We start from the raw sequence: 24,671 nt of genomic DNA, 5'->3' as shown, positions 1-24,671 counted from the left end.
TGCCCAGAGTCACGCCTAGTGGAAACCAGGCCAACTCAGGAAAAAACCTCGAAAATCACCCAAGGAACCCTCCTGAAGAAAAATCTATTTCTCGAAAATCTGGAAATCTCGGAATTCCAAAATGTTAACTTACACGTTACCTCATTGCCCCACAAACTCTCATTACCGTCCCTCGACATTCCCACCCTTTCGCCACGTCCAAATCCAGAAATCCTGGAAACCCAAAATGTTAATCCAAACGTCACCTCATCGCCCCACAAAATCTCATTACTGTCTCTCGACATTCCCACCCTTTTGCCTTGTCAAAATCCAGAAATCCCGGAAATCCAAAATGTCAACCAAAACGTCACCTCCCCACCCCACAAAATCTCATTACCGTCCCTTGACATCCCTCCCCTCCGCCATTTCAAAATCCAGAAATCTCAGAAAACCCAAAATGATAACCCAAACGTCACCTCACCTCACCACCCCACAAAATCTCTTTACCATCCCTCGACATTTCCAGCTTTCCGCCGCTTTTGTACGGCATGGAGACTGGCACGGAGGATTATCTGACCTCGATCTGTTTGACCATCCCTCACCTCGATCCCCGAGCCATCAAATCCCACATCCTTTTCTCTGAAAAAATCTCGCCTCCCATCATTTCAGCAATCCCTTCACTGCCTTCAACATCACCTCCTCTCCCTATGACCCCGTCCCAGGCCCACCACCCGAGAAACCCATCACCATCAATTTTTGCCTCTCCCCCAAACTTTTGCACCATCGCTTCCCGAGGACAACCTATCTCGAAAATCGCATCCGTACCCTACCAAGTCTCCCCTATCTTTTCTCATCCCACCTACCAAAACCTACCCTCGTGTAAAACCCCACCAGCCTTTTTGCCTCTGCCGCCCTCGAGCCCAAACGACACACGTCAGTTCCCTACCCTTTCTCGAGTCTCCCTCAAAACTCCCCCTCCATCAATCGTCCTTTCTGCCTAGGGTTTATATACCTCGAAATCCACCCCTGACACCTTGGCGAGAAATGTCCACTCGACGTTTTCGTGTCCAATCACTCATCAGCCCCCTACCCTTCCTTGAGCCCCACCCAAGACCTCCCTCTTCTGACCAGCCATTGTATCAACACCTGAAAAATCCTCCACACTTCCCAAAACTGCCTCACCAAATTTTTCGACGGCTTCCTCATGTCCTAAAGCAGGATGGGAAATCTGCCTGTACAATGATATCCCTCCGAGTACTACGGCTACCCAAAAAATCTCTCAAAAACCTCCCATTCAATCTCCCTTCACCCGGAAAGGTGCCTGCCATGCCAACAACTCATCCAAATCAAAATCCCCCCCCCCTCAAAGCCTATAAATACCACATCTCGCCCCTTTTTTTGCCCCATCCCTTTACAAATCTTCAAACCGAACTCTACCATGGAAGCTTCAAGTTCCAAAGCCAAAACTCCCTCCACTCCCCCTTCCAAAATAGCTGCACCCGAAATAAAGGAAAGATCATTAGTTACAACTTTCGCCTACACTTACGCCAGGAAAAAGAGGAAGGGCAAAGCAAAAGTTACCTGCCCCCAGGAAATCAGTAACCCCCCCTGTCTCCCCTCCTAAAATCCCCCTTCCAATAACAAATTTTATGCCTGCTTCTTACCCGGTTCACCAGCCCCAACCTCAGGATGCTCTCCTCCAATTCCTGGAAGAACAAGACCTAGATCTTCCACCTGAAGAATACAATGAAATAACCCAACTTGCGTGGATTTTCAGCTCTTACTACCACGAGGCTTCTCGCCGATAGGAGAAGGATCTCAACCTACCCGTTTCTAAATGATTATCATGTCTTGGAATGTCAGAGGAATCGGCTCACAGTCTAAGCGAGCCATCATCTAAGCAGCCCTTTTGGAGTGTAAGCCAAAAATTGTAATTCTTTTTTTCTTGTTGAAACAAAGCTGCAAAATTTTGATTATTCTATTGCTCGTGATTTATGTTATGGGTTGGACCCTACGTGGGCAACGGTCGATGCTATAGGGCACTCGGGTGGCATTCTTGTCATCTGGGATCCAAAAATAGTAGACGCTACTCTCTCCCAACTGGGCCAATACTCCATTGGCATTCGCTTCCACGATTACTCTTTGGGTACTTCGTGGGCGTTGGCTGGTGTATACAGTCCGACTAGGCCTATCGACCGCGCCTGTTTCTGGGAGGAATTATTCCAACTCGTCCATCTCTGGGATCTACCTTGGCTTCTGACTAGTGATTTCAATTCTATTCTCCTCTGCTCAGAAAAAAGCCCTCCTGTGGCCAGAACTACTTCATCAATGAGAGCTTTCTTTGATCTCATTGGTAGTCTCGATCCAAATTTCCCTCCTAAGAAAAAAATATATCTGGTCAAATGGCCAATCCTCTCCAATCCTTTCCAAGTTGGATAATTTTTTAGCTAACAACGAATGGCTCCATCTTTTCCCAAACACATCTGGCCAAGTGCTTAATAAAGTCGGTTTTGATCATTGGTCTATTCAAATTAACACCCACTCCCCCGCTTTGGGGTGCTCTCCTTTTTGGTTCGAAAATTCTTGGACCTTTATGGAGGTTTTCAACTCTTCCCTTCTAGTCTGGTGGCAAGAACTGGAGTATCACCCCAACCCGGTCTGGGAGCTTCCCCTCAAATTAAAAGCTCTGAAGGCGAAGATTTGCTCATGGTCCATTAATCATCGTGCTGCTGCTGCTGCTTCTCAGAAAGACTCGGTTCGTCGTCGCATCCTGGAGCTCGACCTACTCGAAGAGCAAAGGTCTATCTCTCCCTCTGTATTACTTCTTAAAGGTCAATTAAATTCAGAACTTTTAAATCTACTTTGCTGTGAAACTGTCCGCTGGAAACAATGGGCCAGATTTCGTTGGATGGCCGAGGGGGATCGAAATACGAAGTTTTTTCATGCTATTGCCTCGGCCAGGAGGAGGTTTAACCGTATCTCTATGTCACGGAGACCAAGTGATCTCGGAGAGCCCCTCCATCTCTAATATTCTTGTGAAGTTTTTCTCAAAGATTTATTCCGAAGAGCGCTTTAATCGGCCAAAGCTGCCTCATCTCGATTATCTGCGAATCTCTTCCTTAGAGGCGTCTGATCTGGAAAAGTCTTTCAGCACAAAACAAATCGATTTGGCAGCCTGTTGGCTTTCGAAGGATAATGATCTTGGGCCGAATGGTTGGGATACCATCAAATCAGATGTATATGCATTTGTCCAAAATTTCCACCTAGTCGGTATCACCCATAAAGCTGTAGGGGCTTTTTTCATTGCTCTAATCCCAAAAAAATCCTCCTCTTCCCTTGCCCAAGACTTTAGACCAGTCAGTCTCTCCACAAGTTACTATAAAATCATCACCCGTCTGCCAGCAAACCGTCTTAGGATCCACCTCTCCAAAATCATAAGTCCTTGCCAAAGTGCTTTTATCCATGATAGGAATATTTTGGACGACTCCATGGCTGCTCATGAACGCCTAGACTCCTTCAAAATATAAAATCGGCCCAGATTCGTCCTTAAAATTGACTTTGAAAAGGCTTTTGACCAAGCAAACTAAAAATTAATTGATTACCTGTTTGACCAAATGGGTTTTTGGGACTCGGTGGAAATTTTTGATGAGAAGTTGTATCTCTACTGCATCATATTCTGTCCTTGTAAATGGATAGCCCTGCGGTTACTTCAAAGCTACAAGAGGCATCAGACAAGGTGACCTCTGTCCCCTTTCCTCTTCACTCTCATAGGGGAACATCTTGCCTCTATGGTCCGATTTGCTAAAAGCACGGGTTGGCTTAATCCTGTCTCTGACGACCCAAACCAAGATATTCCGCTTTTGCAGTATGCTTATGATACTATTCTCTTCGGAGAAGGTACTTTAAGTCAAATCTCCCACATGAAAGCTCTGCTCAACCTTTTTGAGTTGTCTTCCGGGCAAAAGGTAAGTTGGGGCTAAATCATCTATTTTTGGCTTCAATATTGATCCTTCGGTTCTAAATTCTATGGCTGAATACTTGGGTTGTAAAGTTGCCTCCCCTCCCGCCAGATATTTGGGCCTTCCTCTATCCCCTGTTTTACCTTCAAAATCTGCTTGACCCCCAATCATTGAGCGTCTTGAAGGCAGACTTGCTTCCTAGAGAGGAATTTTTTTGTCCAAAGTTGGTAAGCTTATTCTTATAAAGTCTTGTTTCCATGGTATCCTGTCTTATTTTTTGTCTTTATACCGATGCCTTGCTTTTGTCAGAAATAGAATTGAGTTCCTAAAAAGAAGATTTTTATGGGGTGGGCAAAATGGGGAAAGAAAATACTGCCTAGTGAAATGGGTTGATGTTTATAAAGTTGTGGGTGGTCTTGGGATTCGGGACACTGCAACAACAAATTCTGCTTTGCTTATGAAGTGGATCTAGAAATTTAATATGCACCCGTCTTTGATTTGGCGAGACATTGTGGCGGCCAAAGCAGAAAAATTTTCTGGATGGTGGACAGAAGGTGGAAGGTACAATAAATTATCTCCTGTGTGGAAAATGATAACACATTTGCTGCTTGTTTTCAAAAATGCCGTCAAGTGTTACGATGGTTCCGGCAGTCAGACAAAATTCGGGAGAGACTGGTGGGTGGGCCCAAGTAGTTTCAATACCAGCCATGGTCAAATTTTCTCTCTTCCTAGGAACAAAGAGGCGACCATATCTACGGTCGGGCTGAATTCTGGTAAGTGCAATTTAAATCTCCGTAGAGTGTTGACGGATGAAGAAGCCCTTGAAGTTGTCGATCTCGTCACGAGTTTATTGATGGTATGTATTAGAAATGCTCCAGACACACTGATCTGGACTCCATGTCCCCAAGGTGCGTTTTCTACTTCAACTACCTATAACTCCGTACTCCCTCCCCCTCTACTCAATCTAGTCATCCATCTGCCATTGTGTGGTCTTTACTCATGCCTCCAAGAGCAAAGTTCTTCATCTGGACAACATGTCAAAACAAAATCCTGACATCTAATTCGTTAATTCGTTGGGGAACGCATGTTCTGGACCCCCTGTGCCCGTTTTGCCGGACCACTCCTGAAATTGCGGACCATATTTTGTTGCATTGTGATTATGCTCATTCTGTTTGGACCGGACTCATCAGTAAAATTAGTTTGCAATATTGTCCCTCTCAAAATCTCACATCCACTATACACAGTCACAAACGCCCACCTCCCAAAGCTTGGAAAATTATTAATCTCATGTTGCGTTGGTCACATCGTTTGGGCTCTATGGAAAGAAAGAAATAATAAGAAATTCAATAGAAAATCTCTTCCAAATAATATTCTAAGCAACAAAATTGTTGGGCAAGTTACCTCCTGGATTCTCATGCGGAATGAATTCAAAAATCTCAAAGTAGCAAACTTATGTGGAAATTGTCAACTTGTAGTGGAAATGTCTCACCTTGTTCACACTCCGACCATGAACTTGGTCTCCTCCTCCGTTAGGCAATTTCAAATTAAATTTCGATGGAAGCACTTTGGGTTGTCCTGGGCCTGCTGGATATGGTGGGGTCATCCATGACGATAAAGGAAACCTTCTCCTTTCTTTTTCCGGGCCAATTGGTGAATTGAAGTCAACAATTACCGAGTTATCTGGTTTATATAATGGATTAAATCTTTTTCATCATTGGATGGTAGGTCCTCTTTGCATTGAAGGTGATTCAAAAGTTGTCATCAATTGGTGCAAGAAGTCTTCTAAACCTCCTTGGCGGCACTATGATCTTTTTGAGGATATATGTAATGTAATTTCTGAATTGCAATGTAGTTGGAATTATATTCCTAGATCTGCACTTAGTGGATTATCAGGCTAAGTTAGGTGTTTTCCTTCAAAATCTTGTTGTGGAGGAAGACCTTGTACAGTAAGGTATGTATTTATATTTTTTTAGTAATACATTTACACCATTCTCTCAAAAAAAAATAAAAAATTAATGGCCGTTTCACAGTTGCTTCCTCCTATTCTCACATCAGAGAATACGATTCCAGCCTGCTTGAGCATAAAGCATACCTAGCATGGAAGCTTTCATCGCCTAGCAAGATGAAATTTTTTATTTGGACTACCATCAGAGACCAAATTCTCACCTCTGATAACCTCCACAAAAGAGACTTCACCGCTCCTAACCATACTTGTCCTCTTTGTGGTGTGTGTGGTGAGACAGTTCAGCATGTTCTTCTGCATTGTGGTTTTTTTGGCAAGTTTGGATGAAGATATTTTAGAAGATTGGCCTCCAAATGGGGTTTCACCAGGGCCTCTTCGGCACTTGTCAGATGATTATGGGGAGTCGACTTCATAGATTGGTAAGTTAATTCTCTTGGCATGCCTTGCGCGCGTTCCATGGTGTATTTGGCTTGAGAGTAACAACCGTAGATTCAATTCAAAAACCAGTACCCCGAATAATACGACTTCTTATGCAGTGGGTTTAATCTCTAGCTAGTTGCATACCAGAAAGGAATTTGCCTCTCTATAGGGTGTTTCCCTTCGTGATAATTGGAGCTTGCTCGCTTATATGACGTGTCCTCGCAGGATTCCGGTCATGGCTATGTGGGATCCTCTCCCAAGCGACTGCATCAAACTCAACTTTGATGGCAGTGCTTCAGATTGTCCTGTGCTGGCAGGAGCAAATGGTGTTTTCAAATACAGTTGTGGAGTTTCTATTCTCTCCTATGCTGGGCTGGTGGGCATCGCCGACTCCAACACTACTGAAGTGAGTGCTCTTCTTTTTGGCCTTCAAATCTTCAAGGACCGTCTTCACTGTAAGCTGCTTATTGAAGGAGACTCCAAGATTGTATCAGCTGGTGCTCAAAAGAAAGCTCCTCCCCTTGGCGCCATTGGCCTATCACTGATTTTACTATTGATATTGTGTCCTCAATTCATTGTAATTGGAATCTCATTCCTAGATCAGCCAATTCCTTGGCTGATAAATTGGCTAAATTTGGAACCTTCCAACAATCTCTCATTGTTTGGGAAGGCTTCCCCCATGTAATCTTGCTCTTTTGAGCTTTTGATTTAATAAAATTCAGCATCATTTAAAAAAACAAATTGCAAATTCGGCAGTGTGAAAGATACCATCAATTGCGTTGTTGGGCATGTATCTTCATGGCTCCACACAAGAAAGGAATTTGCTTTGCCTATCAGATGTCCCCCTCCGTGTCAATTAGCGTGTTCTTTCTGTTCGCCCCTTCCAAGCAACCAGCTATGATAGAATGGCAACCTCACTCCTTTGGGCACCATCAAACTTAACTTTAATGGTAGTGCCCTTGGCAATCCTGGTGTGGTTGGTTTTGGTGGTGTCTTTCGGAATTTTGGTGGAACTCCTCTCATCACTTATTCGGGGCCATTGGGAATATGGACTCTACCTCGACCAAACTCTTTCCCCTTCTCTGAGGGCTCATTATTTATCGAGATCACCTCAATGTAACCTTACTCATTGAGGAGGTTAAGGGGGTTATTGGCTGGTGTTCTTCCTCTGCTCCGCCTCCTTAGCGGCATTGGGACGTTTCTCACGAAATTTTTGACATAGCTTCTGTAATTTCATGTATCTAGTCTCATGTGCCTAGGTCAACAAACTCTTTCACCTAAAAGCTTACCTTCCTACCGCCATACACAAAGGGCAAGGTGCTTTCCTTAAAGGAAGAGAAATTCTAGACTCCACTATGGCTGCACATGAGCTTATTGACCACTTCCAGAGGAATGAGGAGCCCAAAATTGTGTTGAATCTTGATTTAGAGAAGGCGTTTGATAGAGTTAATTGGATTCTCCTTGACGAGATCATGGGTCGGATGGGTTTTGGTGACAGATGGAGATTTTGGATCAGGAGTTGTGTGGGATCGGCCACATATTCTCTTCTTTTAAATGGCACAGTCTGTTGGTTTTTCAAAGGGTCCAGAGGTATTAGACAAGGCGACCCGCTCTCCCCCCTCTTTGTCAACATGATCGGGGAATTCCTCTCTTCTATGTTTTATTTTGCAGTTAGCCTTGGATGGCTTCCTCCAATCAGCCCTCAACAAGCATTTAATATTCCTATCCTCCAGTATGCAGATGATACTATCATATTTGGGATTGGTAACATTGAGGGAGCAAGGAAGATTAAAGCGATTTTGGGTCTTTTCGAGATAGCATCTGGCCAGAAAGTCAATTGGGAAAAGACCTCTCTAATGGGGTTTAACGTTAGTCCTGAGCTTCTTGCAGAAATGGCTAGTTTGTTCGGTTGTTCAACAAGCAATCTACCGTCCACATATCTTGGTCTGCCATTATTCAACGGCCGCATCGGGAAAAGGCTTTGGACTCTGGTGGTTGAGAGGATTGAATCCAGGTTGGCAACTTGGAAAGGGAGGTTGCTTAGTAAGGCAAGGGGGCTCACACTTCTCAAATCTTGCATTGCAGGTATCCCGAATTATTCTCTATCATTTATGCTCTGTCCTGCATCCATATGTAAGACAATAGATAAACTGAAAAGAAAGTTCTTATGACGAGGATCGAGTGCTACCTTTAAATATCACTTGGTCAAATGGGATGAAGTTTGTCTGCCAAAAAATTTGGGTGGCCTAGGGATTTGGAAAACCAAAGAAATGAACCAAGCTCTGCTCCTTAAATGGTTATGGAAAATCAATACTCAATCCTCAAACCTCTGGAAGGAAATGGTTATCTCCAAGCTTGGAGGTATGACTCATTGGTGGATATTAGGGGAAATCGGAGAGGTCTATCTCCAATTTGGAGAAAACTATACCTACTTGTGCCTTTAGATTCTATGTTGGAAATGGTAGGTCTCTCAAATTTTGGGATGATTTATGGTTGGGGCAGGAGCCGCTACAGATTGCCTTCAGAAGTTTGTTTCTCATATCCACTCATAAGAATATATCAGTTGCCGATGCTTTCGAGGAGGGTGGTATGAACCTCCATCCTAGAGGAGGACTCTCGGATTCCGAGGCTTTAGAAGCCAGCTGATTGATGGATTCAGTATCTACTATAAAAATTCGTCCTTTGGTGGTAGATAAGCTCGTTTGGTGGCCAGAGAAAAAAGGCACCTTCTCAGTATCATTTGCCTTCAGTTTCATCAATGGTTGGAATACTTCTCAACAAAATCACGTAGTCTCCTATGTTTGGCGTCTTTGTGCTCCTCCAAAGATTAGATTCTTTATGTTGAGTGCTTGCTTCGACAAGATTCTCTCGGCTAACATGCTTAGAAGAAGAGGTCACCCCTCAGTGGATCCCTTATGCCCTCTCTGCAATACCGAAGTTGAGTCCACTAGTCACATTTTGCTTCTATGTATCTTCTCTTGGAAGGTGTGGACAACTATTCTCAGCAGGATGGAGATTCAATTATGTATGGCGGCCGATTTGATGTCTTTCAGTAAATCTCTACGTGGTATGTCCCTTCCTGGTCTCGGCAAGGTGATGCTATCGGCTTGTGCTAGCTTTATACCGTGGGGTTTATGGAATGAGCGCAATCGCAGAAGGTTTGAAGGAAAAATCGAATCTGCAAATTGGGTGGCGGATCGAGTGGTTGGGCATATTTCCTCCTGGCTCCTGACAAAGAAGTCTTTCTCCTCATTTGTGGGAACTCTTGTCCGTGATAACTGGTTTAATCTAGCTAGGCTGCACTTGAAGACAAATGCCCGGCTGATGCAGGAATGGACCCCTCCTAATTTTGGTTACCTTAAGTTGAACTTTGATGGTTCTTCTTTTGGTAACCCTGGACTCTCAGGGTTCGGCGGGTTATCTCGGATCACCTAGGTAACCAGCTTTATTCATATGTCGAGTTTTTCGAGATAAGTGCTCCAGCCCTCTCCATATCGAAGGGGCTTCGAAGGTGGTCATTAGTTGGTGCGAGCGTTCATCCCCTCCCCTGTGGCGTCATTGGGACATTTTTTGGGAGATTATTGAAATTTGTTCTTTATTATCTTGTATTTGGTCTCACATTCCGAGATCCGCAAATTCGGCAGCCGATGCGTTTGCTAAAAACGGAGCTACCCTACAATCCATGGTTTTCAGGGACATGCTCTCCTCTTTGTAATTTCTGTAATTCTCTTGTTTATATATATACTTATCCTTTTCAAAAAAATAAATATATGTATTGATTGTATACATATCACTCTCAAAATGACTGCAAAGTTTATGGTTCTTCCCAACTAATCTACACAAAATTTTCCTTGCCCATACCATTGTGAGATTAATCTCTTTAAAAAATTTCTATCATTCTTGGACAACTAACATAAGATGTGGAGCACATATTAAATGTGCTTTTATATGGCTAAATATAAGATTATGGCAATAAAATCGTACTTTCAAGCTCAGCCTTTGAAGTCTTGGTTGGAGGGACATACCTATCTTCTATCATGATGAGTGGCTTGGCAATTGTTTGATTGATGCATGATTTTTGGTTTTATTTCTTTTCCTAGTTAAACAATCATTTATTATCTAAATTTGACAGTAATCTGTTTCTGCAAAGCACTTTCAGGTCAGTGATAGTACAATTGTAAGATTGCAATCTTTGGCTTAATTGCACTTAAAAAAAAAAATCATAAACAAATTGGACCTTGATTGCACTTTCCCTGAGAAAAGAGGGGAGCTTGCTTCAAGCAGATAAATCTTCATCTTTTAATGAGCTAGCATAGTTTACTTAACATACTTCTACACACCATATTTTACAATCAAGAGACACCAATACTAAGTTTTTTTAAGTCTTCTTAGTGTAAAATCTAATTTCATTTTATGGTCTGCATCAGCTTTAGTAGGATCCTTCCTTCCTTATGTCTAAGCTAAGCATGACGGATGTGTCTATTCTTTCTCATTTATTTTTTTTATCTTTTTTTTTTTTGTTTTTTCAGTGAGAATGGGATTACATACAGGGAGTGGGCACCTGGTGCAAAGGTCTGTTTTCCTCATGTTCTGACATCCATTGAGCTTTCTTAGCATGACTTTGTATTCTATTCTTTTCCCTTTGAGGCACTCCTATCTTTGAGGACAATTCTGAAGAGATCATTTTGATTTTGCTCTTAATATCTTCTTCTTCTTCTTCTTCTTTTTTTTAGAAAGTGCAAGTTTATTAGAGAAGCAAACTACACTATAAAAGAAGCAAAGAGCTCTTAATATCTTTATGTGTGTGTCTGTGTGTACACACTTTATGATGAAACAAATCTCGTGTTATATTAGATCCTGAAGTTTTGTTTATTATGTTGCTTTTCTGCGTCTAATTACTGCTTATTTCTTTTTTCCAGTCTGCATCATTGATTGGAGATTTCAACAATTGGAACCCGAATGCTGATATTATGACAAAAGTATGCCATATTCATACTTCTATTATTTGTTATTGATATGCATGCAACACGTTAAAGCTGCATCTCAGGAGGCCCAAAATTAAGTGCATGTGTACTCCCACGTCACACCATCAAGAGGTGACACTGTATCATTCCAAATTTTGTGAATGCACTCTATGTTACTTCGTAGTGACTGTATGGAAGTCAATACCTCTTCTCTCTATTAGTTTGTCATTAGTCTGAGCTTCAAGAAGTGCTTGGGGGTTAACCAGTCCGATCTGAGCTGGATCATGTAGATCCAGATCAGTATATCTGATAATAGGTAGACCCAAGCTTGTTGGTCTGAATTTAAGATTGATGCAAAGCATATAGTAGATATTATGGAAAAACTTGTCTTTTAGTGTTTAACTTTGGGTGTAACTGGGATAAGGGTAGTTTAATTGTAATTGGATTCTACTTGTTTCCTTTATTATAAATAGGGACTCATGTACTCATATTACAACATTTTAGTGATATATTTATCTTTTCTAGAAATCCAACATCAACCACCAAGTAACTGGCTTGATACATATAATTGACTCTAGATTTGAACTGGATCCCACCAAGACTTCTTTAGCACTTCAACCAAACCACCTAGTAGATAGTTTCATCCCCGAACATTTTATGAACTAGTGCATTGTTCTCTGTCAGTAGCCAAAATTTGGGCCTCCTGGAGTATACTTATTATTTACATGATCTGTTTATTAGTTACTATTTCAATAAGATTCATTGAATTGTTGTCCATTTGTAGGACGAGTTTGGTGTCTGGGAGATTTTTTTACCAAACAATTCAGATGGTTCACCTCCCATTCCTCATGGCTCCTGGGTGAAGGTACTTTTTTCTTGTATGTGCAATAGTAGTATCTGATAACCTGTCTTTGATGGTTGCTTGTAAAGTACAAAGTTCGCTTATAACATGTCTGTCGTACTATGACAAGTTGAACTTCATAAAATTAGTACACTTATTTATGTATTTAATAACTATTTTACTTTCAATAAATGCTAATTTGGGTTTACAATCATTGCTTCTGATGTCTGAAGTAGATCATCCATTATATTATGTGAGTCATAGTTTCAACTCCATGCTTTTCGTTAAGAAACTCATGTTGTTGAAACCATCCAGGAAGTAACCCCCTAAAATTGTGGGACTTAAAATCTTAATATAATTTGAATGCCATTTAAAAAAAACAAGAAAACAAGAAAAAATGAATTAAAAGGGAAAAAAATGAATGCAAAACAGGGGAAAATGAAGAAAAAAGTTCTTTTAAAAAAAAGAATGAAGAATAATAGTCTAGCTTTTTGAAAGAAGGGCTTAATTTGGAGCTTTTGGATTCAATTTATTGCTTACTAATTCTCCTTCATGTCTTATCGAAATTCTGACAAATTTTCAAAAAAAAGAAGAGAAGAAAAGGTGCAACAAAGGACAACTGTTCTGTGGGGCTAGATTTTTTGCTTTCTGAGCAGTCTGTGACCATTATCTAGAACTAATCAAATGAGCATAACCTGCATCTATTTCTCAAAAAGAAAGATACATGCTTTATCTTATAATTAATCCTTAAAAGGATTGCTCCTGTCTTGTTAAAGACTTACATAAACTACTCTAGCTGGCAAAAAAAGGAAAAAATAATATAGTGGAATGAATGGGGTTTAGGATGCCTTCATTCATTGTGACCTGAAGTTTGCAGTACATCAGAGGATTCAGTTATTTTACGGGGTTTTAAGTACCTTGAATGTTGAAATAATATTATCAACATTTCAAGAAAAACAAGAAATACCTTTATTGAATTCCAGTCATTACATTTGTTAATATGCCCATAGGGGGGCTTCAGCTGTCTTATCATAAGCATCTATATTGGCAGGTAATCTATGTATTATATTCAATATTGGAATGGCGAGACCTGTTTTTCGCTAATGTCCTCATCATGGGTTTCTTTTTGAGGTTCCAGAGTTGAATTCAATTTCTTTGTAGTAGAATTCTTTGCTTGTTTTGTACAATGCATGCAAATAGCACAGATAAACTTGCCTGTGTTTGCAGATCTATTAGACTTGTAAGCTAGTGTGCTTGATAAAGGTAATTTCTGCAGGTTAAACGATAAACTATTTGTGATCAGCTTTATTTATGTAGCAGGGTGTCAATTTCTGTTGCTCCCTACTCAATTTCTTGAGATGAACAATTCTTATCATCGGTTATTGTCTTTTTTAAATTTTGAATGAGAAAAGGATTTATTAAAAACAAGAGAAAGAGAAATTCGTAAATAGTTGGTACTGGTGTTTGATTACCACATTAAAATCCTTTTTTTTTGGATAGTGACATACAGTCTGTCTTTATCATGTGACAACAGATACACATGGATACTCCATCTGGTCTCAAAGATTCCATTCCGGCTTGGATCAAGTTTTCTGTACAAGCTCCGGGAGAAATTCCTTATAATGGCATATACTATGATCCTCCAGAAGAGGTAGGCATTGTGAGTATAGTGTAAGGTATCAGAGGAACAGTTACTGTTGGAAAAGCTTTGCTCAAGGACTTATTTATGCTTTTATCACTTTGTATCTATTCATTTCTAGTTGTCTTGTTTTGTATGATTACAGGAAAAGTATGTGTTTCAGCATCCTCAGCCAAAACGGCCCAAATCACTTAGGATTTATGAGTCTCATGTTGGAATGAGCAGTATAGTAAGTATTTTTGCATCTTCACATTTTTTATAATTGTAGCTGTAACATTTCTATGCATGTCATTTTTCAAAATCCACCCCATGATAGACATGTGACTGAGCAGAGTAAGTAATGTTTTTTGAATGAATAACTTTTAATGTGTAGGAGCCAAAGATCAACACATATGTTAACTTCAGAGATGAGGTGCTTCCTCGGATTAAAAGGCTTGGGTACAATGCTGTTCAGATTATGGCTATTCAAGAACATTCATATTATGCAAGTTTCGGGTAATCCTTTTTTGTGACGCATATTAAGATGATGGATATGGATTAGCTAGTTATTAGTTCCATAGTAGCTTTCTTTTCTGGGATTAAACTTTGTTCAATTTTTATAAAGGAAAGATGAGCTTGTTATACCTCAGCAGTTGCAAATGAAATTAAGATAGGTTATTTATACACTCTAGTTTTCATGTTTAACAAAGTGGATGTGTGCAGCCCTTCACATATGTTCCTTTTATTTGTTGGAATTGATAAATTTCCAAAAATTATCTTTTACATGTCTATTTAATTCGTAATTGCAGTTTTTTGAACTTTGCAATTTATATTTTCTAAATGCACATGTATGTATTAACTTTAGTCGCTTTGAGAAGTTGCAACATACTCTTAATACTCTTGTCATTATAGGTTCTAATCATCCTGATGTGTTTAAGTTACATAACTTTAGTTTTTATTACATTAGAATAATCTTTAAGATAAATATGTTTCCCGTCATGACATTTCAGCATCCAAAAAGAGGTCAAGTAGAGCATAATGTCAATAGAAAATTTTGCAATGTCACACATATTATTCTTCTCTTCCCTAGTGAGACATTAACTCAGGATTTCACACTAAAAGTGCGTTTATGTGTCTATATAGCCAAAGTCTTTCACCATTCAATGTTAGATGTTACATTTTTTTTTTTTTTTTGAAAAGTTGCTGATATTTATTAGGAGAGACCTCAGACGAGCAGATTAGAAGCCTTCCCAAACAATGAGAGATTGCTGGGAGGTTCCAAATTTTGCCAATTTATCAGCCAAATAATTGGCTGATTGAGGAACGAGGTTCCAATTACAATGAATAAATGACACAATGTCAGCAATACAATCAGTGATATGCCAGTGGCGCCAAGGGGGAGAGCTATCTTTTGAGCACCAGTTGATGACAATCTTAGAATCTCCTTCAATAAATAGCTTGCCATGGAGACACTCTTTGAAGATTTGAAGGCCGAATAGAAGAGCACTCACTTCAGCAATATTTGAATCAACAATGCCCGCCGGCCCTACATAAGATAGAATAGGATCTCCACTACTGTCTCTGAAAACACTACCAGCTCCAGTAGGCCTAGGACAACCTAAAGCACCACCATCAAAATTGAGTTAATGTTAGATGTTACATTAACATACTCTCATTTCTCATTTCTGCTTAAGTTTGGTTTTCAGAGTTGTTTCACTTCATCTTTGTGGACTTAATTTCTCACATTTCGAAATGATTTTTATCAAAAAAGAAAATTTTTGTGGTCATCATTGTTTTTTTTTTAAATAGTACTGAATTATATTAAAAAACTAAAAAGAGCAGAATTACATGGTGGGGGGAGCTGTATCTCCTTAGCAAAATACTCTTGTTCTTTTTAATGACAGGGTGTGCAGATATTTTGGCAGCTTTAGGAGACTCATGCAGGGGCACCCTTTATCCCTTTACTTTTTAATATTGTCGCTGAAGGTGTTATGGGTCTATTCCGATTAGCTAGAGATCACGACTGGATTAGTCCAGTATTTGCTGATAGTAGATTAGACAACCCCATTGTCTAGTTTGTCAACTGGAGCAAATTGGGCAGGTCAAATCTCTTCTTCACATATTTGAGATCATGTTGGGACGAAAAATAAATTGGCACAAGACAACTCTGTATGGTTTCAACATGGATCTTTCTTCTTTGGAGAGCTTGGCTTCTTACTTGGGCTGCTGTCCTGGTTCCTTTTGTGGAGCTTACTTGGGTCTTACCCTATTTGTGGGTCAAGATGATAAAACACTTTGGAATCCGGTTTGTAGAATTTAGGATCCCATGTAGAGGACTTAGATCAACCAAGAAGAAGAAGAGGTAGGAGAAGAGAGGAAGAAGGGATCAGCTACAAAAGGGAGAGCTTGGACTAGGAGGAGTGAGAGGTGCGCCGACCAAGGGAAGGAGGGAGGCTGGACAAATTTTGGAGAAAGGAGGAGAGAGCTTCAATGCTCTACCTCTTAGCAAATGCCTTTATTTATAGCTTTTACAATGCCCTTAGGGCTACAACTTTATAAAAGAAGATACATAAAAAGGACAAGTATTTACACCTTCATGCTATCTTTATAAGAAACATCCTATTTTACCCATATGCCACCACTTAGACGTGTGGGCTTCCTTGCCTTGGACTTGTGGCTTGAGCCCACCTTCTAACAGGTTATTCAATTGCTCATTAGCGTCTTTCAATTTGGGAAGGGATATTGCTCTCAAAGATTGACAAACTTACCTTAATCAAGTCCTACTTTTATGGCTTCCTTCATATTTTCTCCCCTTCCTCCAGTGTCCTGCAGCGTGTGGAAAAAAATTGAAAGGATTATGTGGAGTTTTCTCTGGAAAGGGACTGTAGAAGGATTCAAATACTATCTATTCAAATGGGTTGATGTTTGCCATCTTAAAGAATGGTGGATTGGGCTTAAGAATAATTTGCTCACTAAGTGGTGTTCGAGGTTGAATACCTGTCGGGCACTTCCTTGGAGCCCCTTGTTTTACTCAAAAAATGGGTCATTTAGATGGATTCTGGTTCCTTGGGGAGGGTTCTCCCAGCCATCTATCTACTGTTTGGAGATTCTTATTCTGAGCTCTTCGCTCGGAATATCCTTTTATGTGCAGGAGACAGTACCAACATCTGATTTTGGCCTGACAAATGGTTTCTCAACGAACCCTAAAAGGTCATTTCCACTTGGCACTATAGTTCGGCCAGAAATTAAATGCTTGCTGGCAAATTTTATCACCAATAACAGTTTGTAAAATATCAATGGGAGCTCTAATTTCTGGAGAGAGCTGAACGATGATGAAGCCGTTGATATCAATAACGTCACTCTCCTTCTTGATCAACACTACATCAAGCAATCCAATATTAACAAGATGATCTGGTGCCCTGACTAGGATGGGAAGTTTTTGGTGGTCTTTTGCTACAATCAGTTATTGTCACCTCTACTTGGCCCCTTTCTCCTCCCTGCCCCTAAAATTGAATTGTTCCTTTGCAGCATGCTGCGTGGCAAGATCTTAACCAAAGTCAATCTTGTTCGTCTATGGTCTCCCATTCCCTGCTCAACATGCTTACTTTGCAGTTTTGTTGATCGTTTATCCATTGTAGATTCTCTTGGTGAATATGCAGCTTCTTCAGTCCCTTTGAAATATTGTTGTGCTTCCTCAGCTTGCTGGATGGCTTAATCACTGTTGGCATAGATCTTCTTCTTCCCTTATTTGGGAAACTATGCTCAAGACTTGTCTTGCTTTCATTTCTTGGGGTATTTGGTATTAGAGGAACCAACAACAATTTCACTAGTTTCTTCTACCTGGAATGCGGTTGCGGATTGGCATATCAATCTCATTATCTTTTGGCTCACCTCCCTTAAGTTATTTGATGGCATTCACTGCAATTACCTCAAATGTAATTGGGCACAGGTTATCGCCCTCTCCTGGCCTAAAGAAGTCCCTCACCTGGTTGCTTGATCTCCTCCCGAGTCGGGTTGCATCAAACTCACTTTGATGGTTCCTTGCTTGCAAATCCTGGCCTCTCCAGCTTTGGGGGAGCTTTTAGGACTGCCTTGGGGGAAATGATGGTGACTTGTGTTGGCCCGTTTGGTATTTCTGACTTGACCTTTGCTGAGCTTCAGGCTCTCAGACACGACTTGGTGATCTTCAATGCAAATTTTAGAGACAACGTCATGTGGAAGGGGATTCTAGTAATGCCATTGCTTGATGCTCTGGTATCAAAATCTTCCTTGGCGTCACTGGCCTGCTTTCTCCGGATTTCAGGATTTGTCTCATCTTGTAACTTATAAATGGTTGCATATCTTTAAATGGGGCCTCTTTTGAATCTCTCATTGTGAAAACCCCCCCTTTTGATGTTCTTCCCTTCAAGCTTTAATAAAAAAAACATCTTTTCTAAAAAAACAATTATTTCACCTTTGTATGAGCTCCTTGTATGTTTCACTCCAATACCTTGTTGTGGAGGAAGACTCTTTTTAGCTAGGTATTATACTCTTTACTCATTTAATAGCTTATACATCTTCATTCAAAAAAAAAAAAAAGAGGTCCTTGTATGTTTATTTTTTCTTTTAGTAGAAAGCTGTTTACCCATTTTGGGAAAATTAAATAAATTAAAAATAAAAATATTTACTGTATCTTGTATGTGATTTACAGGTACCATGTCACCAACTTTTTTGCTCCTAGTAGCCGCTTTGGAACTCCAGAGGAACTCAAGTCTTTGATTGACAAAGCTCATGAACTTGGTTTGCTTGTGCTCATGGATATAGTGCACAGGTGACATCTTAGGTTCTTAGATGCTTGTGAAGTCCTTCAGAATTCTTAATGGCAGTCAAATGTTCTTTTTGTACTTCCTCTAATATTTTTTTTTCTAAAGTATAACCCAGGAAAATGTTCTTGCAGCCATGCCTCAAACAATGTTTTGGATGGTTTGAATATGTTTGATGGAACAGATAGTCATTACTTCCACTCTGGGTCACGTGGTCATCATTGGATGTGGGATTCTCGCCTTTTCAACTATGGAAATTGGGAAGTATGTAATAACTAATCCTTTATTTACATGAATCATATAAGGGGTTCTTTGAATGTGTATCATGCTTGCTTTTGCTTAATGGTGTTGTTTGATTATTCTCTGATTTTAATGTTGATTTTTAGGTACTGCGCTTTCTCCTTTCAAATGCAAGATGGTGGCTGGATGAGTACAAGTTTGATGGGTTTAGATTCGATGGTGTGACTTCAATGATGTATACTCACCATGGATTGCAGGTAATTCTGTTCATGAACTTTAGGCAGTACCAGAGTTTTTTGCTCCTGTCTAGAAAGCACCTATTTCAATGATTTAATAGTAATAAGAATTATGTGGCTGATAGGCTAGCTCAATTTGGAACCTCCCAGCAATCTCTCATGCTTGGGATGGTTCCCCCTCCTTGTAATCTTGCTCTTTGAGCCTTTTAATATAATTCAGCACTATTTAAAAAAAAATAGTAATAAGAATTGTTTATTCTAAATAAAAAGGATTGGAGATATGTAAAGTAAGACTAATGTTCTTCTGAGAACACAATACTTGTGTTGTTTATGAAAGTTAGCATATAAAAGAGAAAATAGTGAATAAAGTTAGCATATACCAATGCCTCTCTGGCAAGACATTTACTTGGTCCAATGGTCAGAGGCCTCCCATCCTTTCCAAGCTCGATTGGTTCCTTGCCACTGGTGACTGGCTCAGACTTTACAGCAACACCTACGGGTTGGTTTTGAGCCGTGCTGGCTCCGACCACTGGCCTATTTAGATTGATACCAAACTTAATAAATGGGGGCCTGCCCCTTTCAGGTTTGATAATTCTTGGCTATTGGATAAGCACTTCGCCGACAACATCGCCTCATGGTGGGAAACCTTTGGGGACCCTAATTATGATGGCTGGTTTGTCCCCCGCAAGTTGAAGTGTTTCAAAGTAAAGCTCAAATCATGGTCCTCGAAGCGTCGACTTGCTGCCTCCTTTCGGAAATCCTCTCTCCAGTCTCAGATTTTTGCCCTTGATATGGTTGAGGAGCAAAGATGTCTTACTCATGCTGAGTTTTCTACCCGCATCTCTCTTCAATGCATTTTTCAATCAATTTTGAACTCCGAAAGGGTTCAGTGGAAGCAAAAAGCCCGTTTCAAGTGGTTGGCCGAGGGGGATGCTAACACAAAGTTCTTCCATGTCATCACCTCGGCTAGCGGGAGGATTGACCGGGTCACCTCCTTGTCTTTTAACAATGAGGTTACCTTGGATAGGACTTCCATTACTGATGTTTTTCTCAGTTTCTTTGCAGATCTTTACAGAGAGGAGCACCACAACTAGCCCAGGCTTTCCAGTCTTCACTTCTCCACGATTTCCCCAATTCTTGCAAGTTTCATTGAGCTTCTTTTCTCTGACTTGGAGGTTGAGTATGCAGTCCTGGGACTCCCCTGGGATATGGCCCCGGGGCCTGACGGATTCAATGGGGAATTCTACAAGGCTTGCTAGCCCGCTGTGAGGTTGGATATCATTTCCACGGTCTGAAGCTTCTATGATTGTGGAATCACCTTTAAGAGTGTGGGTGCTTCTTTTATTGCTCTGGTCCCCAAGGAAACTAGTGTGGAGCGCCCTCAGGATTACTGGCTAATTAGTCTCATTTCAAGTCCCTACAAGATTATTGTCCGCATCCTGGCTCATCGTCTCAAGGTTGTTCTCCCTACCATCATCCACCTGGCTAGAGCACTTTTATCAGAGGTTGTGACATACTTGATTCAGCTATGACCACGCATGAAATTTTGGATCATTTTGCCAAGATGGGTTGGCCGTGGTTTGTTCTTAAGTTGAACCTCGAGAAAGCTTTCAACTGAGTTAGTTGGTCCCTCCTAGACGACATTATGCAGTGTATGGGCTTCAAAGATAAATGTAGGTTTTGGATCCGCAGTTGTATCTCTTCAGCCTCTTACTCCTTGCTCCTCAATGGTACGGTTTGTGGCTTCTTCCAGGGCACTCGAGGCATCCGTCAGGGTGACCCTCTTTCCCCACTCCTCTTCAACATCATTGCTGAGTACTTATCCTCTATGTTCTACTCTGCTTGCAATATTGGTTGGTTAGAGGCCGTCTCCGAACAGAGTTGCTTTGACATCCCCTTGCTCCAGTTCGCGGATGACACCATTTGCTTCGGCATCAACACACTTGACCAGGTCTGCAATATTAAGGCCCTTCGCGGTCTTTTTGAGATCACTTCTGTTCAGAAAGTTTTTTTTTTAGAAGAGGTGTGAATGTATTACTGAAGAAAAAAAATTACATACCTCGAAGCTAAAAAGACATTTCCTCCACAATAAGATGTTGGAGGATAACACATTTTTTCGCTTGACCATCGGCTAAGTGATTAGCAGATCTTGGAACATGTTTCCAAGTGCATTGTAAAACAGAAATTAACTTACAAATTTCATCAAAAACTCCCAATGACGCCAAGGAGGTTTTGATGGCTTCGAGCACCAGTTAATAATGATTTGAGAATCCCCTTCAACCAAGAGAGCACCCTCCTTTTTTTGCTTGAAAAGTTTCAGTCCGTTGAACAACCCATGCAATTCCGTGCAAGTAGAGTCAGATATTCCAATTGGACCCGCGTATGTGAAGAGAAGATTCGCTTGATCAACGTGAATTACTCCGCCAAACCCAGCTGGCCCCGGACACCCGAGAGCACTTCCATCAAAATTTAGTTTAAAATGTCCAGGAGGAGGTTTGGACCATTCAACCATCACAGGGGCCTTCAATGGAAAAGACATACCCGCAACATTTCGCCAATTTTCACTCATGTTTGTTGCTTTTAAGTTACAAAATTCTTTGCGAAGGAGAACCCAAGAGCTAACTTGACCGATGATCTGCTCACAAAGAATATTCCGAGGGAGAACTTTCTGATTGAATTTACGATTGTTTCTTTCTTTCTATAAATTTCACGCAATGTGCCCAACACAGCAAGATATCAAAATTTTCCCCAACTTTGGAAGATGTGAGCTAACCAAAGTTAAGATAGTGTTATGTAATCCTTGCGATGGGCAATATAATAAACCGATTTTGTCCATTAATTCGATCCAAATCTTATGAGCATATTTGCAATGCAGAAGCGTGTGATCTGTTGTTTCAGGGGATGTGTTGCAAAATGGGCATTTTGGATTAGGAATATTTGTGCTACGTCTTTGCAAAGCGTCAGAAGTTAAGATTTTCTTACAACATACCGTCCAGATGAAGAACTTAACTCGAGGAGGAATTGGGAGCGACTATGCAAAGGCAACAGGATGTTCTGGTCAGAAAGTTAATAGGGGAAAGTCAACCATCATAGGATATCACATTGATCCCCTCTTGCTTCAAATTATGGCAGAGACTCTAGGATGTCCAATTGCGATTGCTCCCACATACTACCTGGGTCTTCCTCTTATTGGCAGCAGACCCCACAGGGGTCTCTGGGCTCCTGTGATAAAGTGGCTTGAGCGACGCCTCTTCTCTTGGAAGGGTAGGATGCTCTCCAAGGTTGGTAGATTGATCCTCTGAAACTCATGCCTCGAGGGTATTCCCAATTACTTCCTCTCTTTTTTGGCTTGCCCCGCCTCTATTAGCCGGCACATTGACACGATCAAGAGACGTTTTCTGTGGCGTGGCACTGGAAATGAGTTTCACTATCACCTTGTCAATTGGGATGAAGTGTAAGCCAAAATCTTTGGGTGGGCTTGGGATAAGGCGCACCAAGGAAATGGGGCATGTTCTATTGCTCAAGTGGTTTTGGAAGCTCAACTCTTCCTCAGGGGCTTCGTGGAAACCAATGGTTACCTTCAAGCTTCGGCGTCTTGGAGATAGATGGATCATTGGCGGCAATTGTCGTCATCTCTCCCCCATTTGGAAGGCCATGTTTCATTTGTTCTCCTCTTTTTGCATTGCCATTCGGTTTTTTGTTGGAGATGGTTCCAGTCTGCTTTTTTGGACAGATTGGTGGTCTGGTGATGGCTCTCTTGCCTCGTCTTACCCACCACTGCTTCAACTTATCACCAGCCGCAACTTATCTGTCTTTGATGTTAAGTTGTGGAGCCTAATTAATGCCCTACACTGAGTCGGTACTCGGATCATTAAGGGCAGTGGGAGATATATTGACTACTATTTCATAAAGGGTAGTTTGAGAATTTCACTATTGTAAAGCGGTTGCTTTAATTTTCTCCCTATAATTGCTCTCTCCACACACCCCCCCCCCCCCCCCCCCCCCCCCCCCCCCCCCGCTATTAGGGTTTTATCGTTCATTCAAGGAGCATCTTGAGTTGGAGCCCTAGAGATGTTAGAGAAAAACACCTGTAAGTGTGTGTGATTTCTCTTGTAAAATAATTCATCTTCATAGTGGATTACAGCAACAGTGAAATACACGACGTAGTCTCACCTTTAGGCGAACCTGTATAAATCTTGTTTGTCGTGCTAGCTTTTTCCTTCTTATGCGTTTATTATTATTGCTTTCGTTAGTTTAAAATTAGGGCATTCAATTCCTAACATCTGAAGCTTGGCGGACTGACTCATGGAATCTCTGCCTTAGACGCGGCCTTACTGATGAGGAAGCTATTTTTGTTTGTGGCTTGATTGATAGTCTCGGTAGTGTTATGGTTTGCTCTCAGACGGCTGACCGAATGATTTGGCTCCTTGATGACAGTGGGCGATTCTCGGCCTACCATCATCTTATGGGATGGACCTAGCCCCCTGCCCCACATCCGGTTGCTTTTTGCCTGGTGCCTCTCGACCTCGCCCAAAGTGAAGTTTTTCCTTTGGTGTGCCTGCCGCAACAAGGTCCTTATTGTAGACAGCCTTATTAGGCGTGGCAACACCACTCCCGATCCTCTCTGCCCCTTCTGCGGTACGGCGGCTGAAACTTGGAAGGTCTGGACCTACGTGATTGACAACATGGGGCTTAGCTTCTGCATCTTCCTTGACTTGAGCACCATGTGTCATTTCTCTTCTGGAACCTGCCTACCCAGCCTGGGCTAGCTTTTGTTGGCTGCCTGCATTGCTTTCGTTCCTTGGTGCCTTTGGAAGGAAAGGAACTTCAAACGGTTTGATTGTACTTTCCGATCTGCTGCTGAGGTTTCCTTCACTGGCATTGGGCTCATATCTACCTGGATCCGCACCCAGTAAGAGTTTGCCTGCCTCTTTTGTGCCCCAGTCCGCACCAATTGGAAGATTATCGCTCAGATGTCTGTCCCCACTGCCTCCCGCCGAGTTGCTGTTTGGGAGCCTCCTCCCTCCGAATATTATAAGTTAAACTTTGATGGTAGAGCCTTTGGGAACCCGAGTTTGGCTGGTTTTGGTGGGGTGATTTTTTATCCGGGGGGCACTACCATCCTCTCTTACTCTGGCCCTCTTGGAATTGTTGATTCAACCACTGCTGAGCTCTCTGGTCTCCTTCATGACTTGCGAATTTTTCACAACCGCTTCAATGGTCCCCTTATCGTGGAGGGGGACTCCAAGATTGTCATCGGATGGTGCTCCACCTCATCCTTCCCCCAATGGCGTCATTGGCAGTTTTTTCTTGATATTTTGGACATTGTATTTACCATTTCTTGTATTTGGTCTCATGTACTTAGATCAGCCAATTCAGCTGCTGATTTGTATGCTCCCCCCCCCCCCCCCCCCCCCCCCCCCCCTTCAATCTCTTGTTGTTAGGGGAGGTCTCCCTTGATGTATCTTCTCTTTCTTTGAAATAAAATTATCAATATTTCAAAAAAATAAAATAAAATAAAGTGTAATTTTCCATTTCGGTGGAAGTTTTTTATCTCATTCATGGCCTCAAGATCTACCCGCAGTAGTTCTCTTGTCTGGTGATTGTGTAAGGGGACTCCCTGGCAGTCATCTATTGGGCCTAAGGGAT

General features: G+C 41.4%; 1 protein-coding gene across 2 annotated transcripts in view; it reads left to right on the top strand.

Moving 5' to 3' along the window:
- The window catches only part of LOC137958392 (1,4-alpha-glucan-branching enzyme 2-2, chloroplastic/amyloplastic-like), a 74,204-nt gene that overhangs the window by 26,050 nt on the left and 23,483 nt on the right, over positions 1–24,671 (top strand). For both annotated transcript variants that reach the window (XM_068805380.1, XM_068805381.1), the window contains exons 5-13: positions 10,851–10,893; positions 11,241–11,300; positions 12,070–12,150; positions 13,661–13,777; positions 13,911–13,994; positions 14,139–14,260; positions 18,435–18,554; positions 18,681–18,810; positions 18,933–19,043. In XM_068805380.1, coding sequence (XP_068661481.1) covers positions 10,851–10,893; positions 11,241–11,300; positions 12,070–12,150; positions 13,661–13,777; positions 13,911–13,994; positions 14,139–14,260; positions 18,435–18,554; positions 18,681–18,810; positions 18,933–19,043 — 868 coding nt within the window. The remainder of the gene's footprint in view (positions 1–10,850; positions 10,894–11,240; positions 11,301–12,069; positions 12,151–13,660; positions 13,778–13,910; positions 13,995–14,138; positions 14,261–18,434; positions 18,555–18,680; positions 18,811–18,932; positions 19,044–24,671) is intronic.

The sequence above is a fragment of the Aristolochia californica genome, unplaced genomic scaffold, assembly GCF_029961685.1.
Source record: "Aristolochia californica isolate CCGP_79_NKW_82.1479 unplaced genomic scaffold, dmAriCali1.0.hap1 SCAF_3, whole genome shotgun sequence".
In the NCBI taxonomy this organism is placed as follows: Eukaryota; Viridiplantae; Streptophyta; class Magnoliopsida; order Piperales; family Aristolochiaceae; genus Aristolochia; species Aristolochia californica.
The sequence above is the reverse complement of the archived record's forward strand: the minus strand, read 5'-3'. Positions and strand labels throughout refer to the sequence as shown.